Genomic DNA, 20520 nt, shown 5'->3' with positions numbered 1-20520 from the left:
CCGGCCCGTCGGTCCCGGCCCGCCCGCCCCCGCGGACCATGCGCGGCCCCCGGCGCCCCGCGCCCCGCCGGCCCGCCCGCCCCTAACGCCGCCCGGCTCCAGCGCCTTCCCCCGGCAGCGCACCGGGGGGCGGGGAGGGGGAGAAAGGGGGCGAAAAAAAAAAGGGAAAAAAAAAAAAAAAAGAAGGTGGGGGGGTGGGTGGGAAGGGAGGAAAAAAGGAGGCGAGGAAGAGCCCGAGGAAGGCGGGGGAAGGCTGCTCTCCTCTGAGGACAGCGCGCAGCACCATGCAGCTGGCGCCGCTGGCGCTGGCACTCACCACGCTCTTCATCGACGGCTTGAGGACGGGAGCGAGGAGGCAGAAGCTGCACCCCAGGCAAGGTAAGGGGGTGCTCGGGGAGGGGTGGGGAGCCGGGGGGTGGTGCTGGGCTGCCGCCCCTCGGGGGTAGGGGGCTCGGCCTCCTGGCTCAGGGGCATGTGCTTCTCTTCCCTTGCAGCCAAGCTGCTGGAGAAGCTGAGCGAGTACGAGATCGTGACTCCTACCCGGGTGAATGAGTTTGGCGAGCCCTTCCCCACCGATGTCCACTTCAGGCGGCGGCGGCGGAGCACCAGCGCTGCCCCCGACGCCTGGACGGCCGCCGCCGCCGCCTCCCCCAAGGCGCACTACAGGCTCTCCGCCTTCGGGCAGCAGTTCCTCTTCAACCTGACGGCCAGCTCGGCCTTCATCGCCCCGCTCTTCACCGTCAGCCTCCTGGGAGAGCCCGCCGCCGACCAGCGGCGCCTCTACGCCGAGGCGGCGGACGCCGACGTGAAACACTGCTTCTACCGGGGGCACGTCAACGCCCGTCCGCGGCACACCGCCGTTATCAGCCTCTGCTCCGGGATGGTGAGCGCCCCGGCCCGCTCCTAGCCCCGGCTCCGGCGGGCGCCCAGCGGCGGCGCGCCGGGGCGGAAGCGGGAGGAGGAGGAGGAGGAGCAGCAGGGCGAGAGGGGTGGGCACAGCGATGGGGAGGGTCCCTTCCCGCCCCCGGGATGGGGCTGGCGGCTGCCGCTGGCCGCGCTCGGGGGTTTCTCCCACCCCACTTTTATTATCCCGTCGGGTTCTGGCACTGGGGTGAGCCCCTCCTGCTCCTGCGGGTTTTGGGGGGAAAAAGTGCCACCCAGCGGCACCCTGGGAGGGGTCGGCGGGCACGGACCCCCTCCTGCCCCGGGGGGCCGCCGAGGGCTGCAGAGGGGTGACGGGGCTGCCCGGCAGCGCTGGCCCCAGGGCCGCCCAGCACCCCGGGGCGGGGGCATGGCCCGAGGAGGAATGAGGGCAGGCGCCCTGCCAGCCCCTTTTGCCATCCTGGTACCCTTCTGTGCAGGGAGATGCTGGCAAAGGGACAAGCAGAAGCTCCTGGCAGGGCTGGCCCGTCCAGCACCCCGGGGTGCCTGTCCCAGGTGCCCCCCGGCAGGTCTTTGCTGGCCCCTCTGCTCTGGGAGCTCCCCTGGGGGTGCACGTTCACCCAGGCTAGTGCAGCTGCGTGTAGCTGGGCAGGCCTCTCTCCCGCTTCCTGGTCGTGCATCCTAGTCTAGGACAGTTGCAGGGTAGTTTTTGTCTTGGATGTCTTCTACTTACCCGCCAAATTCCCTACGTGCACGGTCACATGCGACTGGGAGTGTCGGTGTCTTCTCATAAGCAGGGTTGTTGCTGACTGGGCACCTCCCCCTGGTTCTCGCATGTGGGTTTCAAGCCCATCCCAGGGAGAGCTGCGGTATGAAAACTGGCACAGTGGGGTGGTGTTGCACCGAGGCCTCCAGCACCATCTCCCCACGGGCAGGGCAGCTTGGTAAACGCCACCGGCATAGGGACAGAGTCTGGCAGGTGTGCCCCCTCTCGTGCTCCCTGCCTACAGATCAGTAATTTGCTTTCCGTAAGTTCCAGTGGGATGGCTGCAGCGCAGCCCGGTGCGGGTGCAAGTGGAGTGATGGGCGCTGGAGCTGCAGCTGTGCCTTTGCAGGGGTCGCTGCAGAACGGGGCTCTGGCGCATCGCCCTCCTCAACCGCTGGCGTTGTTGGGTAGTCCTGCTTGGGTTGTTGTTGCCCAAAGCTGACTGCCTGTTCCTTTCTGGTCCCTCTCAGCTAGGCACATTCAAGTCTGATGATGGGGACTATTTTGTAGAGCCACTGCTATCACTCGAAGAACAGGAGTACGAAGAAGAGCATAATAAACCACATCTAGTCTACCGACACCGCACGCCTCCAACCAACTCTTCAGGGGACAGGCAGACTTGCGATACTCCAGGTACTCGTTTCGTTACTGCCCTTGATAACTCGGCACTTATGAAAGGGAACTAATTGGCAGTAAAAAGCCAGTAGGTCTGCGTGGGGCAGAAAGGATGTGGAGTTGAGGAACCCCTCTAGAAATGGTGCCGCATGCGCTAGGACCGGGCTCACGGTGGTACTGCTGTACCGGAGAGACGTGGTGCGCCCGTGCTTTCTAGTAATCAGTTATAAGGAAGTTGTGGTTAGGAAAGACGTTGCGGTTTCAATTTCATTCTGGCTGTAAGGCTGGCAAGAGATCCGTTGGGCTGTCTTGCCTTAAAAATCCCATGAGCCTTTAAACTTGCCTTCTGTCTTCTCCTACATGTAATTCCTAACTATCCTAATCTGATTTTCACTCTGTCTGAAATTCTATGTCTGTCCTTTAAATGACATCCTTCTGCCTTGGTCTTGCTGTGCTCCTGGTTTTCCCTCCCTAAATCTGGTTGTGAGTCGCAATGTCCTATTTCTTTCTAGCGGGATTGAGAAGGTTCTAACGTCAACCCTGATGGTTTTTCCCTTATTAATCACTTTTCCGTGGCTCATTTTCAAAGGCTTTTTTTCTCCTCGTGGCCCTTCCTCCACCAGCACCATCTCCCTGACCTCCTCGCTTCCTCTTTCTAGTCTTTGCACATATGAAAGAGCACAAGCCTTTTCATCTCCCCTTCACGTGCCTTGGTGAGCAATAGCCATGCTCCTACTGTCCCTATTATCTGCAGTGGCCTCCTGCTGCTCTTTGCTTCGTTGACTTCCTGATTTTTCACAACTAATCCTCTCCTTTGGCAGCAAACGCTTAAGTTCTCTCTGAAGAAGCTTATTCCTTTGGTCTCCTGTTTCACTTGCTGTTTTTCCATCCTCCTTTGGCCTGCAGCTAGATCTACAGGAGCTAGCAGAGTAGACCTTGACTGGCTTTCCTTGCGTGGGCTGCAGGCTGCTCATGTGCTACAAAGTAGGTGGAGTTGCTCAGGGAGTAAAGGTACCACTGGAGGAGAAGTGTGGTGCCAAACTTAGACTTCATTTAGCACGTGTGACTTGTTTGGCACCTGTGACTGTGGATCGCGGTCGTGCTGTCCAGCTTGTGCTAAGTCAGAAGATGCTCTGGTGCTCTGTGACCAGCCAGAGCTGATGCACTAGCAACATGTGTTTCTTCTAGAAGATGTGTGGATACGTGTCTACATGCAAGCATACGTGCTGGGGGACAGTGGTACCTCTCACAAGGCTGTTGTTGTTTGTTCTTCCAAGGGTTGCTGCTGGACTATGCCATTCTGGTTTCTCTCTTCCAGCTGTTTCTGCTCCCTTCTTTGAGATCAGATGCAGGAGACTCAGAACAGTTGGAAAGAAACACGGAATCTGGCACATTGCATCAGTAGCCCTTGGAGGAACGGAGCAGCAGATCACAGGACTCATTGAATCAAAGGTAGCTGGGAGGGCTCTGACTTTCGCTGTGGACTTTACTTTGTGCTGTAATAACGGTCTACTGTATTTCACCCCACTGTTCCATGCCTCCCGTTTAGGGTATTATTCTTCTGGATCATGATTCGCAAGAATAGTACTCCATCCATGATATTACCTGCGTGGTATCCATCTCTTTCTCTCTTTTTCCAATATGCTTTGCCTCTTGCTTGTCTTTGTTTCCTTGCACTTCTCAGTTGCTTTGTGTAGAGGAGGGAGGAAGTCTTGCCTCTCAAATACAGGGTTAAGGGTTCCAGATAGGCGTGACAATTTTACTGGTCCTCCTGTCCTCTTCCCCTCCATCTCTTCCTCTCCCTTTTGACGTTGTCCAGGTTTTTGAAAGGGAAGGATGGTTTGGTCACATGTGTGTGGTGAACAAGTCTTAGCCACTTTGTTTAAGGAGCAAGTGCAGGGCAGCTTGGGCAATGATGACCTTTGGTATTCCCCTTGGGGTTACATCTGGTGGAGAGAAGGTCTCTCACGTCTTTGGAACAGAGGGGAAAATACAAAATCTAGCAGTGCTTACTGTTTTGCTCAGGGTGCATCTGTCACTCCTGCTGGAGAAGAATGTTTTCATGAGAGTTTGGGAGTTTGTTATAGCTGTAGGGTGTTGTGTAAATCCAGTCCTTTGTCAGAATAACGTGTGAAAAGCTGCGTTTGCATTGCCAGCTTCTGGCAGGGAATGAAATTTGCTCAGAGGAAATTCGCGTGAGGGAAATCTGAGGTACCCACCCTGCAGTGAGCAGGGGAGCCCATGTTGCCAGGCAGTGGTGCTATTAAGAATGGATTTCTGATAGCAGTCTTCCTGGAAATTATTATTAAGCAACACACCGGTGTGCCCGTGCCATGATGATGTAATTACAGACTTCTCGCAGTATCCAGGAAAAGTTTCCCTCGCGAGCTGACTGACAGATTGAGTAAAAGCTTTCATTTCTAGTAGTCTCCCTGGTGTTACTTTTACTTTCTGACCTCCTCTGGTCAGCTTAGAAAAACAGGTATTTGATTTTCTGAAGTTTTAATTAGCAGTTTCTGATAACAGTTTTAGGTCCTCTGACATATGAGATACTCTGCAGATGTTCTGAAAAAAGATCTTTCTCTTCTGAATGCTGACGGATATCAAATGCAAACCGTGCTCTGCACATGAACTTTCATAGCACTGCGCCGGGGTCTCCTGGCAATGCACTTCAGCCGTCTGGCGTATAGCTCAACTGCCACAATAAAAACTTTTGACAAAGTTTTCCTTGGGGTAATGGTTAATGTAGTTTCAGTCATAGGAAATGGTGCAATTTCTCCTCCTTCCCTTCTTTTCGTTAGTACCGTGAATCAATTTGTCATCTGGTCAAGGATCTGGCAGAGTAATTAGTTGTGTTTCACTGAATAGCCCTGGCGGGATGAAGACTTGGCCAGGCTGACAGCATGATGTCACTAGGTGCAGCGCCGCTACCACCCATCGCTTCAGGATAGCGAGCTCTTCCGATCCATATTATTAAATATCCGCTTTTTTGAGGTGGAGGAGGAAGAGGAAAGAAATTCTGATCCTAAAAAAAGAAAAAAAGGAAGTGGCTCATTGCAAAGCTGGAGAGTGGAGCTTTCCTGCGCCCCGCGGGGGAACAATCTGACTCCAATGATAAAAGGCGCGTAGCTGCATCCTGCGGCACCGTGGGGAGCTGTGCCTGCCATGATGGCTGGATTCAGGAGGCCGGCAGCAGCTCTCTGACCACCCCACCACCCCCAGGTCCAGTCTGACATCCCGCTAGGAACAGACTGGCGAGCCCTACCCACCAGTTTCTATGTGAACCCACAGAGGTTTGGTCTTGCAGAGAGATGTCCAGCTCCACACGCCAGCAGGACACTGCCTCTGGTTGTCACCTAAATAAAGCACTTCAGCCACCTCTTGCTCTGCATCTTGTGTTCCTTTCTGCTGCCTCTCCTTTCTCTCACCTTTCCCACTTCTTTTGTCGCTGATATGTTTATACGTATATTTTGGTTGTTGGTTTCTCTGGGGTTCTTTCAGTTTTCTTGGATTTTGTCATAGGTTTAGCTTTTTACTGAATCTTGCCCAATCCTTCTGCCTGCTGGCCACCCCTCGTTCTGAGACAGATGTGGCCTCCACCTGCCTGGGGGCACCGAGCCACAGTTGCCCTGTGTCCATGGGTATAAATGCAAAAGTTGGGCTTTCTCGTCTCCCTGCTTCTGCTGCATGCTCAGCTATTTCATTGCTCCAAACTTTGCAAATTCCTTGCGGCGTTTGCTGTGACCCTGGTGCAGGACTCCTGAATGAGCTCTTTTGGGCAGCTCCTTCTTTGTTCCCACTGCGTTCAGTTTGCTGCTCTCCTGATCTGTGCTTTCCGTTTCCTTCCCAGCTTCGTTAGTGAAAAGCCTCCCTGTTTTTGCCTCATTTTTCATAATTCTTTTGTATTCAAGACCCACCTGTGGCTGAGCTGAATAAATCAAGGACTGAACATATAGCGAGGGCTAGCTGTTCCCATGGCTTGTTGCTGGCCAGCTGTGCACGTCCTGAGGCTGGTGTGTTAGACCTGAGCTCTGGGGCTGCGTGTGAGGATCTTACAGAATCCTGGCTCCTTAATGAGAGTGCTTAAAGCGGGAATATCCACCACGGGCAAAATTCCTCATGCAGAAGCAGCAATAACACTCTGATGGTGCCAAACTAGTAGGAAGATGATTAGAGCTTTTTCCTAGTCCTGGAGGAGAGCCAAAGGGGCTGTAGCCAGCAAAGAGGCCTTCCAGCAATTCGCACTGAGGTGGTGAGATCTTGGAAGCAAGCTCAGATGAGTGCAGGACGGAGCAGATCTTACCTGCACAGAGCCGGCTGTGCCCGCACCTGCTGCTGGCGGAGGTGGGGAAGCCTGGTGATTCAGCTGCCGAGGTCGCTTTCCAAAACACACCAAGCGTTACCCTAGGCGGCTGCTGGGCACAGCCTGGATGGAGGCTTAGCATGTCCCAGTACTTGCCAGAAATGGATGCAAAAGGGTCTCAAATTTGCAACTGACTATTCAGTTGTGAGGTGTTCAAGCAGTTTGACTGCTGAGGAGGCAGCACATGCGTGGCCAGGCACAGCAGCTCCACAAGGGCAAGACCTATGTAATGTGTAATGTACTCATCTGGGTTGAGGAGGAGAGAAGCTGTAAGTTGTGTTGAGAAGGCTGCGATGAAAAGCACAAGACAGATTGTCAGTGTGGACCAAGTCTTGCTGCTGAGCTAGTGCGACACAGACGTAATCAGTAATATGTCACTGATTTTTCAGCTGCGTTAATGAGTAATTTGTAATAGATGACCTTTTCATGGTAACCTTAAAAACCCTTCCCACTGAACGTGATACTGAGAAGCCACCAGAGCAGAGGAGCACTGCCCTGCGTCTTGAGCAAGCAAATGCCTGGTGCTGCCAGGTTGATGATTGTGATCCTGTTTCTGTGTGAGAATTAACACCAGCCTGCTCAGCCCCTACAGATGGTTGTCATCGCTCTCCCAGTGCCACCCAGCTGTGTGGGAAGTCATTGGTGAACCCATGGCACAACCAGGAGATGGCTCTGCCAGTGTGTTCCCACGTGCTTGGGAAAGGGTGGGCAGGTTGAGGTTGCCAGGTTGTGGGTTTGTTAATCAGTTATCAGTGTTGTGACTGGGGAGGTGCCCTGGGGAGGATGTGTTGGGGGTCCAGCACCATGGCTAAAGCCTGGCTTTGGCCTTTTCCATGTAATGTGGTCTCTCGTTGGCGCAGGTAGATGATGTCTCGCTCCTGCCTAAGCTGTGGTTTGAGGTGTATAGCCAGTGTTAGAACTGGCAGTGGTGGGGAACAGGGCCAAACGGGCCAGAGGTGGGAATCTCATACTCATCCTACAGACCATTTGTATGTGTTAGATTCTTATTTTATAACAGTTTTGAGGCAGAAATTTTGAATGCTTTTTCCACAAGACTCGGTGTTTGTACCCTTGTGAGCGGTCCGTGGTGAAGTCCTGGATGCTTTGCAGTCAATCTGTTGGTCTAGAGCTCTTTTGTATTTTTTCTGTTTCTTTTGGACTGTTCATCTTGCTTCCAACTGTGACTTTATTTTGGTTTTCAGCTCCTTCATCTAGCAGAACTTCACGTTCTAGATGTCTTGTTTCCAGGCAGGTCTTCAGGCAACTTCTGTACTGCTGGGTCTCACGTAACCGTGGGGCTGCAGATCGGGAGGGAGGTTTTCCTAAGCCTTTGCTTCCAGGTTGAGTAATCCTCGAGCTCTTTCAAAGGCCTGTTTAAGCTGTCAGCTTTGCTTCTGGCCTCAGGGTAAAACATTGACATCGTTCTTTCTCTCAGAAAAGTTTCTCATCTTAAGGAAGTGAATTGTAATTTATAGTCAGATAGTAATTATTTCAGGTTTCCTTCCCTCCCAAAACCAGCAAATGAGAGAGTCACGTCACAAGTCCCATATGCTAATGTAATTAATTCTATTTCTGGCTTTCTGTTGAGGTAATAGGGCAGTTACAGCCAACTAGTACTTGGTCAAATGGGCCTGGGATGTCAAACACAAGCTTTTCCCATAATGAGTCAGGAAAGGGATCAGGCTGTAATGTTTCTGCTGTCTTTCTGTGGTGTTTAGCAAGTGAAACAAGGTATTAGATTGACTTCAGTGAAAACATTTGATTGCAGCTAATTATGCAGATCCCATTGCTGTGGTTTTGTTCTAAAATTTCTCAATGTGAGCTATAAGCAGGTGCACACCTTTTGTTGTTGTTACTCTTAGTATTGAAAATGTATTGAGCATCCAGCTGGCATGGTAGAAGCCCAAGATGGTGACTAAACAGATTATTATTGGTTGGTTATTGTTTTGCAACTTAAACATGGATTATTCTCCTGGAATCAAAATGGGCATACTTGTAAAAAGTAGCTGCAAAATTGCATCATCTGTGTGAACATCTGCTGAAGAAGGGCAGGTGGGCGAAGCTGAGAGGTATCACTTTGGTACTTTCCATCTGTACCCTGTGGCAGATACTAGTGAAAATAAACGGGCGGATTATTCTGTGAGTTCTCTTCCCACGTGCCTGTATTGTCATTACCAGCATCCCTGTGGCCAGTCGCTAGGGAAACTCTTTCTTTCTAATGGGATGTTTTCCCTCATCTTTTACCGAGTGTCAGTACGAAGTTGTGGTGATCTCAGTGGTGTTCTCGTCATTATGGCACCTCATAGGTATCACTAGGCTTGAGCGCGGACAACGTGTTGGCGGAGTTGTGACTGTTATGCATTGAAAGTTGCGTTAGGAGCAAGCGTGGGAGTTCGGGAGCTCTGGTGGCTTGCAAGGCAGAAGCCAGGTTCAGCAGGCGCAACCTCTGAACTCTGAGCTCTGCGGACAGATAGGTAGATTTGGTTAGCCAGGCAGCCCTGGCTGTTTTCCTGATGTGCTGAAATGCCACCAGTGCACGTCAGCGTGGCTGTGGTGTATTCATACTGGTCTGACCTACAAGCTGGCTCACATACATGTCTACTCGCAGGTGAAATGCCGGGATGTACTTTAGCAAACTGCTCAGCCCTTTGCAGTGTCAGGGTAGGTTTTGAGGGTATTTTGCTATGGTTTTTTTAGTCATTCTACAGAGCTAGTATGTTTTTCTTCCTGAACCAGTGGATTATGGAACTGGTTTCAGTGATTTTTCAGCACTGTAGCTTTCTGTCAGCTATACTTTAAACCAATTTTGTACCAATTGAATGGTGCTTTTGTGCCTTGCGGTTGTGAGGTGCGGTTCTTTAATTATTTTGTCTTTAAGATGATCTTGAATCATTTTCTGCCACATGCTCAGCTCATGTGTTACTATCTACTTTCTCAAAGAGGCAATTTATTGTTTTGTTCATTAATCTAGTTTCTGTCTGTTGTGCAAAATTGATAGCTTTCATGTACAACTTTTTACCTTAGGCAGAAAAAAATTCTTTAAAGCTGGAATGCATTCTCACATACATCATCAGGAAAGGAAACGTCTAGAGTATGTGTGGTCTTTGGTGGTTTACATGGCACAAAACCAGAATATTTTCTTACTAAGGGAAGTCGATTGGTGCTAACTGTGCAAGTCCGTGGTCCCCAAGTGTTCTGGCTCAAGCAGCAGGAAGAAAGGCAGAATCACCTTGAAAGACATAGGGGCCTTCAGCATCACCTTGAGCTTTAGCACTTCCAAGGTTGGGGTCTCTATAGCCGAAGCCACCACAGACTGCAGTTGGGTGAAAGGAGGTGGCACTGCTGATTTTTGTATCAGTGATGCTTCATGCCAGTCTAAACTGCTCATGGCTCTATAGTGTTAATTTCTGGCCTTAGAGTATTTTCACACATTACAGAAACAAGTTCCAGGCTCTGGGCTTGATGTGGAGGACTGACTTCAGCAGCCGGTGGTCCTGGACGTGGACCTTTCTGAGGATCTGAACATCTAGGAATCCACTTAGAAAAGTGTATGTGCAAAATTCAAAGTGAAGGAAGATGAGAAAATTAACAGGCAGGTGTGCCTGGGTCATGAGGGCTTATGATCCATTTGTGCAAATGTTTCTCTTAGCAGCAAAGAAAACTGTTAAGAAGGTCAATATTTTGGTTGTCCTGGAATGGTTTAGGAGGGAACTCTTCTAAGCCCAGACTGTTTCCTAATTCATAGAGAGTATGAACAACACTGGGAAAATTCAAGTTTCCCTCCTTTGTATTGCTCTAATAGTGGCACTTGTGAAAGGTCTGGTATTTTATTGCATTTCCAATAGTTCCAACCATGAAAGTTTGGTCTATGCAGTTTTGTCCAGCTCTCGATGATGAAGGCTGAAACTCCAGTTGATCTCTTTGCTAAATGGGTTCAGGCTAATTTGCAGTTGAACGCTTTCTGGTTTGCAGATTGGAAAAATCAAGCAAACTTTCATTTTCAGTGGTAGTGCAAAGTATCTTTCTCTTTGGATTTTGGCTGGCCTAGTTCCTTCATTTCCCTTCCAATGTAGGTCATTGCTCTCGCCTCTATCAATAAAGCCTGTGCTCCCCTTCTAGCTGCAGCAGCAGCTCCGACTGCACAGTCAAGGGGCTATCCAGAGGGAAGGCAGGATTAGTCCTGCTCATAGGACTGGTCATCTCAGTGTGGTGCAGAGCAAGGCAGTTAGTTGCTGCTCCCTCGTTACGTTACCGTCACTGGCTGTTGTCTTGAGCAGGGTGAGAAGCTGCTGGCAGCAAAGGGATGTTCAGCTCTGGGTGATGCTGGCCCCAACAGCACACCCACAGTAACAAATGTGAGAATTTGGCCTTGTGCAAATTCATCTGAGATATATCTGTAGATACATTGAAAGATAGAGATACAAACCATATTGATACAGAATTAAAACAGACCCAGGGCTAGAAAAATCCTTTGGTCCAGCTTAGGATCTGTTTGGGTCTTAAAGAGGGAGCTGGTCTCCATCCCATTTCCTAAGCAAGAAGAGCCTAAAAGTGTGGGTTGAAGACTGGAGTTTTCAAGTTAAAGCTGGAGCCGCAGGGTGGACCGAGCCCTTCGGGCAGAGTTTGCTGCCGTGGCTCCTGCTCGAGTGGAGGGAGGCAGGTCACACTCTGCCTGCCTGCCTGGGGGGAGCTCAGCTCAATTCTGATCTGCTTTATGGAGGTGTGCAATAAATAATTAACTTCCAAACGATAGTTTTATCATCTGCGCAGCTGGATCAGAGCAGGTCTGGGAGCGTTAAGGGCCAACCACTGAGCAGCAAACTTTGTGTTAAAAATCCTAGGTCAGACGTTTGGAAAAGGTATGATAGTGGGTCGGTTTGAAAGGACCGTGTTCCTTTTCTAGTAGGGGGAGGCTGTTAGTTTTATTAACTTGAGAAATTGATTTCCACACACCCCCCGCATCTTGCTCTCTCTCTCTTTTACCTCCCTCCCCTGCTATGTCCAGCTCTCATGAACTCGGAGCTGAACTGGAATTGCTTGCATTGTCACATGTCTTATTTAATTGTGCAAATTGCTTTCTATTCCAAGGACAAGTTAATGTAGAAATGGAAAGGATTAGAACTGTTGGGATAAGCGATCACTCTTTCTTTTAATTTTTGGTTTTAGCATAACAATAGCTACTATTTCAAAAGCAGTCCCTGGCTCTGCCCTGTCACCCTTTCATGCAAAGTACTTGCACAGGGCTTGAGTTTCCCCTGCCCTCTCCCTTGGGATAGATCCAAAGTCCATTAATCAACAGGAATCATCCATAAATCACCTCAGTGGGCTCTGGACTGAGGCTTCTTCCACCAGCAAAAATAAATGGCGTGGGTGGGAAGGTGTCATCAGAAAGGAATATCCCTGTCACAGAATTGGGTCTCCTTTTTAAGTCCCACACAATAAAGAAGAAGCCAAGCCAAAAAAACCCCCCAAAAACCTACACCTCCAGATCTGTCTAAAGGCAGTGCAAGCACCATAGAACTGTCTTAGTAAAGCAAGCAATGACATGGGCATTATTGCAGCAGCCTTTTAGCCACCTCTTAAATGAATATTAACTGTTGAATCAGTGCATAGGCTTGCCTAATACTTGAATTATTGGTCTGTAGTTTGTGTGGTTTTAAAGTGTTTGTCTACTCATTGGGGTTTGGTTTTTCCGCAAATTAAAGAAAATGTTTTGTTGCTTAAACCCATCCAGTTACTGCCATGTGTAGGTAGATGTTTTTCAGGTCATTTGCAGAGACTGAGAGCTTACCAAGCAAACCATTTTTTTTCCCGATTTCTGTTAATATATTAACACAGTAGAGGGGGAAAAAAAAAAAGCAAAACCAGTTGGAAAAACATCACACCCTTCTTTGTTGTTGTGTGTGGTGGTACGAAGCTGTTGCTGTAAAACTGCAGGTTTCTTGTGTAATGTGAGAAATTTTCACTTCTGCTTGATTAAACAGCAGTATGCTGCACTGTGCAGTAAGAGCATCTCTGTTGGGGCTGTTGTAACAGAGCGAGATGATCAACAGCATCAGGCACATGGAGTAGTGGCAGTGCCTGTTTGCAACTCCCATTAACACTGGTGGGAGTTTTATGGATGAGTTGAGAGCAGTGCACTGCCATTAGTGATTAATTTTTTACAGGTGAATGTGCACCGTCTCTGAGTGTAGTTATATGCAAGAAAGATGGGTGAAGATAACAGTTCACTACTATCAAAGTCCAGGAGTGGCTTTACATGCAATGCATCCCACTCGTTTGTGCTTGGTTTTACAGTAACTAGGCTGGCAAACATACTATACGTGACTTGTCCAAATGGCATGCTGGAAGTGTTGGAGCAATTTCATACCTGGGAAAAAAAATAAAAGTTGTTTTTTGAAGGGATGATGTGGCTGGCTTGCTTTCTGTGCCAGACGGGGGAGGTACACCAACACTTGGCAGCGTTAGGTTAATGATCAGACTCAATGATCCTAAGAGTCTTTTCCAACATGAATGATGCTGTGATTCTGTGACACCGTGCCAGATCACTGCAACAGAAAGAAGGGTGGTTTTTCCTCTGTTCTGGGCATGCCTGGCTGTGTTGGCTCTGGTTCTTCTGCATGGTGGGTCAGGTTGGGGCTCTTGGAACCAGACGTGGCATTTCATGTGGACCTCTCTGGTTTTTGGGTGGGGTGGTTTTGGGGGTTATTTTTGAGAATGTGACAACACTAGCTGCAGCATTTCAGTTCAAGCTTAGTGCATATCAATTAATTTCTTTTAAACACCTCCCATATAACAGGTGTCTCTTCAAAGAATCCTTTGCATTTCCATCTTCTTTTGACATCTAACCTCCCTCCGCCTGGCTGGCTGGCGGAGGAGATACCTGAGGCCTGTGGTCCCATCTGGGGCTTTGTGGAGCGGCAGTGGCAGATGGTGCAGAGCCCTGCCTTTGCACGGCAGCCTTGCTCAAGCCCTGTTGAGCATCTCCCCATCTCCCCATCCTTAACATGTTTTTCCTTGAGCACCTGTTTCTTTTGGAAGTTAAGTAACTTGAAAGGGAACTTGAACTGACTGGCTGAGGGTGCAGAGAGGGGGGGAACTGGCTGAAGGGCTGAGGTTAGCACTTTCTCCTCAGTCCGGTCGTCTTCTCACCTTTAAGTTATTTGTATGCATAGTTGGCTTCCTGCGCTGATTGGCACTGAAGTCGGGATAATGTCACGGTTGCCCATGAAGCCGTGCCAGCATGAGAGCGCAACCTTGCCAACACAAGGGCATTGATTAGTGCAGAGGAACTAGGGCAATCCAATTATAACCACAAATGCCATTGGCTTTCTGGAATTCTTACTCAAATAACTGCGGACTCTCTGCTGTATTAAGGTAGTCTGGACTATATTGAGAAAGGGGAATTTGTAGGACTTGGGTAGTGTAGAGTAGACAGCATTTAATTCTTAAATATTCTATTGCCTATTTACACGTAGGGCAAAAGGATAGTATTTTTCGGATAGGTAGAAGCTGGCTGACCCCCTTTGCCTGCCTTGATATTAGAGAATGTATTTATTTTTTTTAAATCATTACAAAATATCCTAAAAGGAAACTGCACAGAAAAAAAAAAAACCTAAGAAGTTTCCTATCATTTCAATCTTGTTCGAGCATTGAATATTCCTTTGTTCCCTAATATTATGCTTCCTCTAACCTACTCAGTGGGTCAGATAAGGAAATGTGATTTTTTTTCACCACCATGACGAAATTAAGCTAAAGCTACAAAGAGCATGAGGGTTGTAGCCTGGAGTCTTAGATGAGTAGTTCAGATCTGGCTTTATATTAAATGCAGAAGCGAACAGTCTCTCATGGATGAATCACATTCAATTAGCTACTTCCTATGATGAACTGATTAAAAATTAAGTGGCATCAAGTAAGACTGATTTTGCTCTTACATTTAAATAATGCTATAATTACATAGTAATCAGATGGTAAATCTTAATTGTACATGTTCCATATGTTTTATTTGCCTGTTCTGCCTCTTCACTTTGTCGTCTTTGTATCAGCATGGAGTATATTTTCAGGCTGCTTTTATGTTTGGCCTAATTGAATATCAAAAACAGTATATGTGAGACTTCCTGAATTCTATTCTTTAGCTGGTGGCAGCTGTGCTATTAGATGACCTTTACCATTCCCGTAGCACAGAATAATAAAGGGGGGGGGACGGACGTGAAGCCCAGCCGTGTTATTGTTAGAGACAGAAATAAATCATATAATTGCTTCGCTATGAAGGCCAAATCCTGCCGTCCTTCATGCCTGAGTTAGAAATACAGGATTTGGACCTTTGTTTCCTGTGGTTTCCTGGCCACCTTGGACGTGCCCAGAATCCTCACGCTGCTGCTGCAGTGGCTAATTACCATCGCCGGGCTCACGTCGCGTTACGCTGACCCGCAGCCCAGGTTCCATCCCTCCTCCGCGGGCAAAGGGACAGCTCTGCTGCCCGAAAGCCTTTACGTGAATGTCTGCCTTCAAGTGCCGTTGGCTTCTGTAAGGTTACTTTAAAAATTAAGAAAAGCCTTAGGTGCTGGATTACGTGGTGGGCTCCCACAGGGTGCTTCTGGTTTGGTTAGCCGTTTGGAACAAGCCTGCTAACTCTTCATTGAAGCAAATAGGTATTTTGACATAACGTGCGTGTGGCATTAACTTCATACGCTCCATAATGTGCTTTATGGTTTTGTCTGCTTTTTCATCATAGATCACGAACACAGTCACAAAAAGAACAAGCGGAAACACTGGAGAAGACAGTGGGCAGAAAGCAGCATATTATCCGACGTGGAGATGTTGAAACACAGCCTGGAAGTGAACTCACTTTCTGCAGATAGTAACAAGACTGGGAGCGTCAGTGAAAAGAAGAGCCACAAGCGAACAAAGCGGTTTCTCTCCTACCCTCGGTTTGTGGAGGTGATGGTGGTGGCTGACAGCAGGATGGTCGCCTACCATGGAGCTAATCTGCAGCACTATGTCTTAACGTTAATGTCAATAGTGAGTATTCAACTACGGGGAGTAGATACACCCCCGGATCATTTTCTAGAGGTCACAGCACCCTTTCTGCTGTGTTCGTGTGTAATACTGTCAGTTAGCCTTGGCCAGGCGCAGAGGTAATGCTGGGATTAGAGTAAGGCTTGGCTGGGCAGCACTGGTTGGACTCATCTGCCTTCCTAGACCCATCATGTTTCCTAACCCTTCCCACACCTCTCCCTTCCAGCTTTCTGAACCCCAGGCAGCGTGGGAAGTATCACTGGCCCTTCAGTCCTGTACACGCTGTACTCTTTATTTAAGCCCGTGTGAAATAGCAGCTGAATTAAAAATGTTCTCTTGGGGACTGGGTCTTCCAAGAGACTGGTGCTAGTAGGTTATGCAGTTGCCTGACTTCCCTTGGTGTTGCAAGGAGGAGGAGCCAGTGGTCACCTTGATCCTTAGCATAGTGCTTGGAGTTGGCTTTCCAGGCTGAGGACAAGGATTTTAGCAGCTGCTGGCACTAAGATGCAGTAGTGCAGTCCCCAAGGCAGCTCTGTAGATGCAGAGCGACTGGAAGTGAGTATCCAGCATAGCTGTGTCACTGGGGGAATTTTCATCCTATTTGAGGGTAGAAGTGCGGTTGAATATGTGGTCTAAAACCACCCATGTCAAAATGAGGCACTTGAGAGAATAAGTTGCTTTTGAGAGTCTTGGCTGGTCATTGTACCTCAGAGCAGAATGATCCTGTAATTTGGTGAAATGTGTGCTAAAGCAAAAAAGAAACGTTGGGTTTCTGTGATACCAGCAGGTTTGTTTCATTCTAAAATTGCTCTTATGGCAGGTGTCTCCAAGTAGCATTGGAGCACTGAGTGGTACAGAAGAGCAGCTCGAAAGAAAAACAGTTGCAAAATGGAAAACATTCATGTGTTGTCTTAATTATTTGTCTCTTTGAACGTTAGCAATAATTCTGAATATTTCTTTTTGAAACAGGTGGCTTCTATCTACAAAGACCCAAGCATTGGAAATTTAATTAATATTGTTATTGTGAAATTGGTCGTGATACATAATGAACAGGTAATGGAAGTGATTTTCTTCACCTTCTGTTTGACCGTAGCATTTGTAGTGAGCATTGCGACAAATAATTAAAATACCTGCTTTCTCTGTGTTGCTTATTAGGATGGTCCTGCAATATCTTACAATGCCCAGACAACATTAAAAAACTTTTGCCAGTGGCAGCAATCCCAGAACCATCCTGAAGGAAGTCACCTCCAACATGACACAGCTGTGCTTGTTACCAGGTATGGTGAATATTCTCATGAAAACTGTGACCAGTTACGAGTTAGAGGCTGTGAACATATAATATATCCAGCTATGGGAAGTGTTCGGGTTTTGATGTGGGTATAATAACATTTGCAATTGTGGGAGCAATGTAACTGTGAGCAGGATTGGGATAATGTGTCCACCGTGGCAGTAGATGAATTTGAGAGGTTCAGGACTAATCAAGGTATGCCCGTGGATTCAGCATAAGATGAAAAACTGGGGTAGGGAGTTGGTTCGGACTCTGACAGGACAATGTGGCAAACCAGCATGAGAAAAGTCCATTGGAGGACCAAGAATTGCTTTTGGATGTTGTTATTGTGCTTGTACCTTAACCCACTGCTGCATTGAAAATTAATGTGTCAGGTCTGTTCTGCTTTCAGACAGGATATTTGTAGAGCGCACGACAAATGTGATACTCTGGGTAAGGAAAAGCTTTTCTTTGTCTTTTAACAACTTTCTTTGTAGTGACAATGTTAGTTGCCTGTGCTGAACCGTGGGCAACATTTCTTTTTCTATTGTAAACCTCTTTGTTCTCTCCTAGGTCTGGCAGAGCTGGGCACAGTCTGTGACCCATACAGGAGCTGTTCAATTAGTGAAGATAACGGACTGAGCACTGCTTTCACAATAGCACATGAACTTGGCCATGTGTACGTTTTATCTAAATACATTTACATTTAAATAGCCCAAGATTTATGCTAGCTAGAGCTTGCCAGACGGGCTAGGACTTGGTACCTGCTGAGCCTAATTATTTGAGAGGAGATAAATATGCTTAGGTAGAAGATGCACCACCGAGGACGATTAGGCTGTGGTGTGACTCTGGGAGGTGGTGGGGTCCTCCAGAGCCTATCTGAGAGTAGCAAAACCAGCAGACTCATATTTTGGGGAGGATGAGGGACACGGTACCCCAAGCAGCACCTAGGCAAGCGGAGAGAGCTAACAAAATGTCCCTTATTGCTGCGTCTTTTCACATGTACATGCAGATGTCAGCAGAATCTGCCCCAGCAGCCATGATGTCCTGGCCAAGCCATGGGGACTAGCCAGGATTTTGCCAGAGCTGCGAGGTGCTGAGTGCCTTGAGGAGGACCAGGGTGAGGGGCACAGGCACGTCTCACCTGGCTTTTGGGACTGAAGTCTCTGAGAGCAGGTCCTCAGCCTGCCACAGCTTGTCCCACTGCCACGTGTGGGGCTCCTGAAGGCAGCGCAGCCGCTGCCTGTGATGGGAGGGCTTTGCCCAGGGGGTCTGGCAGGTGATCGGGATGTATAAGTGAGCCTGACCCGTCTCCTGGGCTATTACACAAGGGAAAATCTCATGCTGCTGGACATTCCCAGAAAAGATGCTGTCATTCAAGATGCACCTCCTCCAGTGGAAATGTAACTGGTTTTGACTTTTCTTTAAGCGTGGTAGTGAGAAAAACCTTAGGTCACATAGTCCTTTACCCTCCAGTTACAGCTCTTAGGCAGCTGGTTCAGTCCCCAGCCACCTCACGCCTGGTCTGCGGTGGAGGTCTGTCAGTGTGGGATGGATGAGTACTTGGGAACAGATCTCTCATTGTTTTAAACTCCCTGTTTCTTCACGGAGAGCTGGCTGAGACAGTCTATTTTTAACCACAGTAGTATTTGTTTAAATGAGATTTCCTGACAGAAGGTCCCCCAAGGCTTGGTGTTCCTCACACCCAACCTGTGGCTAATTCCTTCGCGAATGCTGCCCCGGAGCTGCCGGAGGGGTTAGCGGTGCTGCCGGGCAGGAATGCCTCTTTGCTCTTTTACAGGGAGCAGAGAGAAAAGGTGGCTCATTGGAGGCAATATTAATGGGATATAAACTCCCCAGCCTTCGAACGCAGGATCACACCGGGTCATTTCCCCTTCTCCACTTCAAACAGCAAAGCGCTTTAAGCCGCTCCATCTCTGTTAGCGTATTTGCCACATTCTTCACTATGTCATGTGCTGCAAGCTTCGTGTGGGTTTCGGCTGATATTGATGCCTGATGGCGTTTTGTAAACCTGCCACGTAAAGTATAGGAGCCAAGTCTGTCCCCAGTGCAACCCTATTTAGGCCAACAGCATGAGGGATCAGCGCAGCCCAAGGTATTCCACTGCATTAGAAAACATTTTGCAGCCCGGACAGGGCGCTGCCTGTGTGCACGAGGGGCTTCAGGCAGCGGTGGTCGGGGGGCTCAAGTTGTTTGTCTCCTTGAGAAGCTTATTCCCCCAGATCAGCTCGTGGCAATTTGGCTCGGTCCCACAGTACTTGCCATTTTTATGAAGGTGGAGCCAAACTCCAGCCTGCCTGCGGGATCGCAACCATCAGCTGAAAAGGAAACTGCAGCTGAAATTGCATCTTACTGCAGCCTCCCTCAAGGGCTTGTCTGGCTAAACGTGTGCACAGCGTGGAGAGCTTACCGGGGTGCTGCGTGGCTTTTTGCAGACAAGTGTTAGGAACCCCACTGGGGCAATGCTTGTTGACACTTACAAATTTGTGCATAGTAACGCTTTTATTCTGTAATATCTGCCAATAGCATATCTGGGGAAAAAATCCTGGGTTTGCTTACATTTTGTTCACACTGTCCCTCTTGCTATGCTAAACACTTGACATTTGCCACTGAAGTGACTCTGCTTTTCGCTGCTGTTTTTCTCTTAGGTTTAACATGCCACATGATGACAATCATAAGTGCAAAGAAGACGGAGGTAAAAATCAACAGCATGTCATGGCGCCAACCCTGAACTTCTACACCAATCCCTGGATGTGGTCAAAATGCAGTAGGAAGTACATCACTGAATTTTTGGAGTAAGGCCTTGCACATGCACGTGTTGGGCTGTGTTTACATGTGCATGCATCCCATGGGGTTCACCAGTTCATCTGAAGTCCTAGTGTGCAGCGTTTGGAGGAAATCAGAGGGATTTGTGTGTGCACGCATCCTTTACATAGAGCAGGAATGCACCCCTGGCATCCAGTCCCTGCCAGTTCAGCCTCGTGATAAACTGGCAAGGACCGGCCTCTCTATGGGGAAGAATAAGTCTTCCCCCATGGATATTGCTTTTAAGGAATGCACGTTCTCCTTGAACCTGAAGAGTGAGTTTTCCAAGCCCTGTGGCCCAGATAGAGCCGTGGTTTAGGAGGCAGATTGAATCTGCCTTTCTGCTCCACAGGTAAAGATAAAGCCCTGGCACTCGTCCATGGTGGGAACACAGTTCCAGGAGCCCGCGGGTCAGTCTGATGCACAGTGGTCACCCATTTTGCTGCGATGCCTTCCCATATGTTGTGATGGGAAACAGAAAGAGAGCCGCAGTGGCAAATCCAGCAGCTTGATCCTTTGGGCAGTTCTGCTGATCGATGAGGTTTTTTCCCAGTATGTACCAGTGCTTGCTCAGGGACTAAATGCAGGTCGGGCACACTCAGAAAAGCTTTTACCAGGGGAGCTGACTGCACTGTGGTGGGTGGTCGTTGGCACAGCACTGGGGGGGGGGTAGTGGATGGGTAACGCACCCTCCTGTGCTTGAGTCTGCAGTAGCTGTTGTAGTGCTTGTTAAATCCAGTAGATGTGGTGTGCACCTGCCCTAAGGCTAATTCAGGTAAACAC

The 20520-nt window shown here is 48.7% G+C and overlaps 1 protein-coding gene across 1 annotated transcript in view; it reads left to right on the top strand.

Annotated features, from left to right (window-relative positions):
• Positions 1-158: 158 nt before the first annotated feature.
• Positions 159-20520, top strand: part of ADAMTS9 (ADAM metallopeptidase with thrombospondin type 1 motif 9) — an 86220-nt gene continuing 65858 nt past the window's right edge. The window contains 9 exon segments of the mRNA XM_080382776.1: positions 159-399; positions 402-883; positions 2119-2281; positions 15361-15647; positions 16614-16697; positions 16800-16921; positions 17324-17364; positions 17485-17590; positions 19581-19727. Coding sequence (XP_080238902.1) covers positions 285-399; positions 402-883; positions 2119-2281; positions 15361-15647; positions 16614-16697; positions 16800-16921; positions 17324-17364; positions 17485-17590; positions 19581-19727 — 1547 coding nt within the window. The 5' untranslated portion in view covers positions 159-284.

The sequence above is a fragment of the Falco punctatus genome (assembly GCF_963210335.1).
Source record: "Falco punctatus genome assembly, chromosome: 4".
Classification (NCBI taxonomy): Eukaryota; Metazoa; Chordata; class Aves; order Falconiformes; family Falconidae; genus Falco; species Falco punctatus.
The sequence above is the reverse complement of the archived record's forward strand: the minus strand, read 5'-3'. Positions and strand labels throughout refer to the sequence as shown.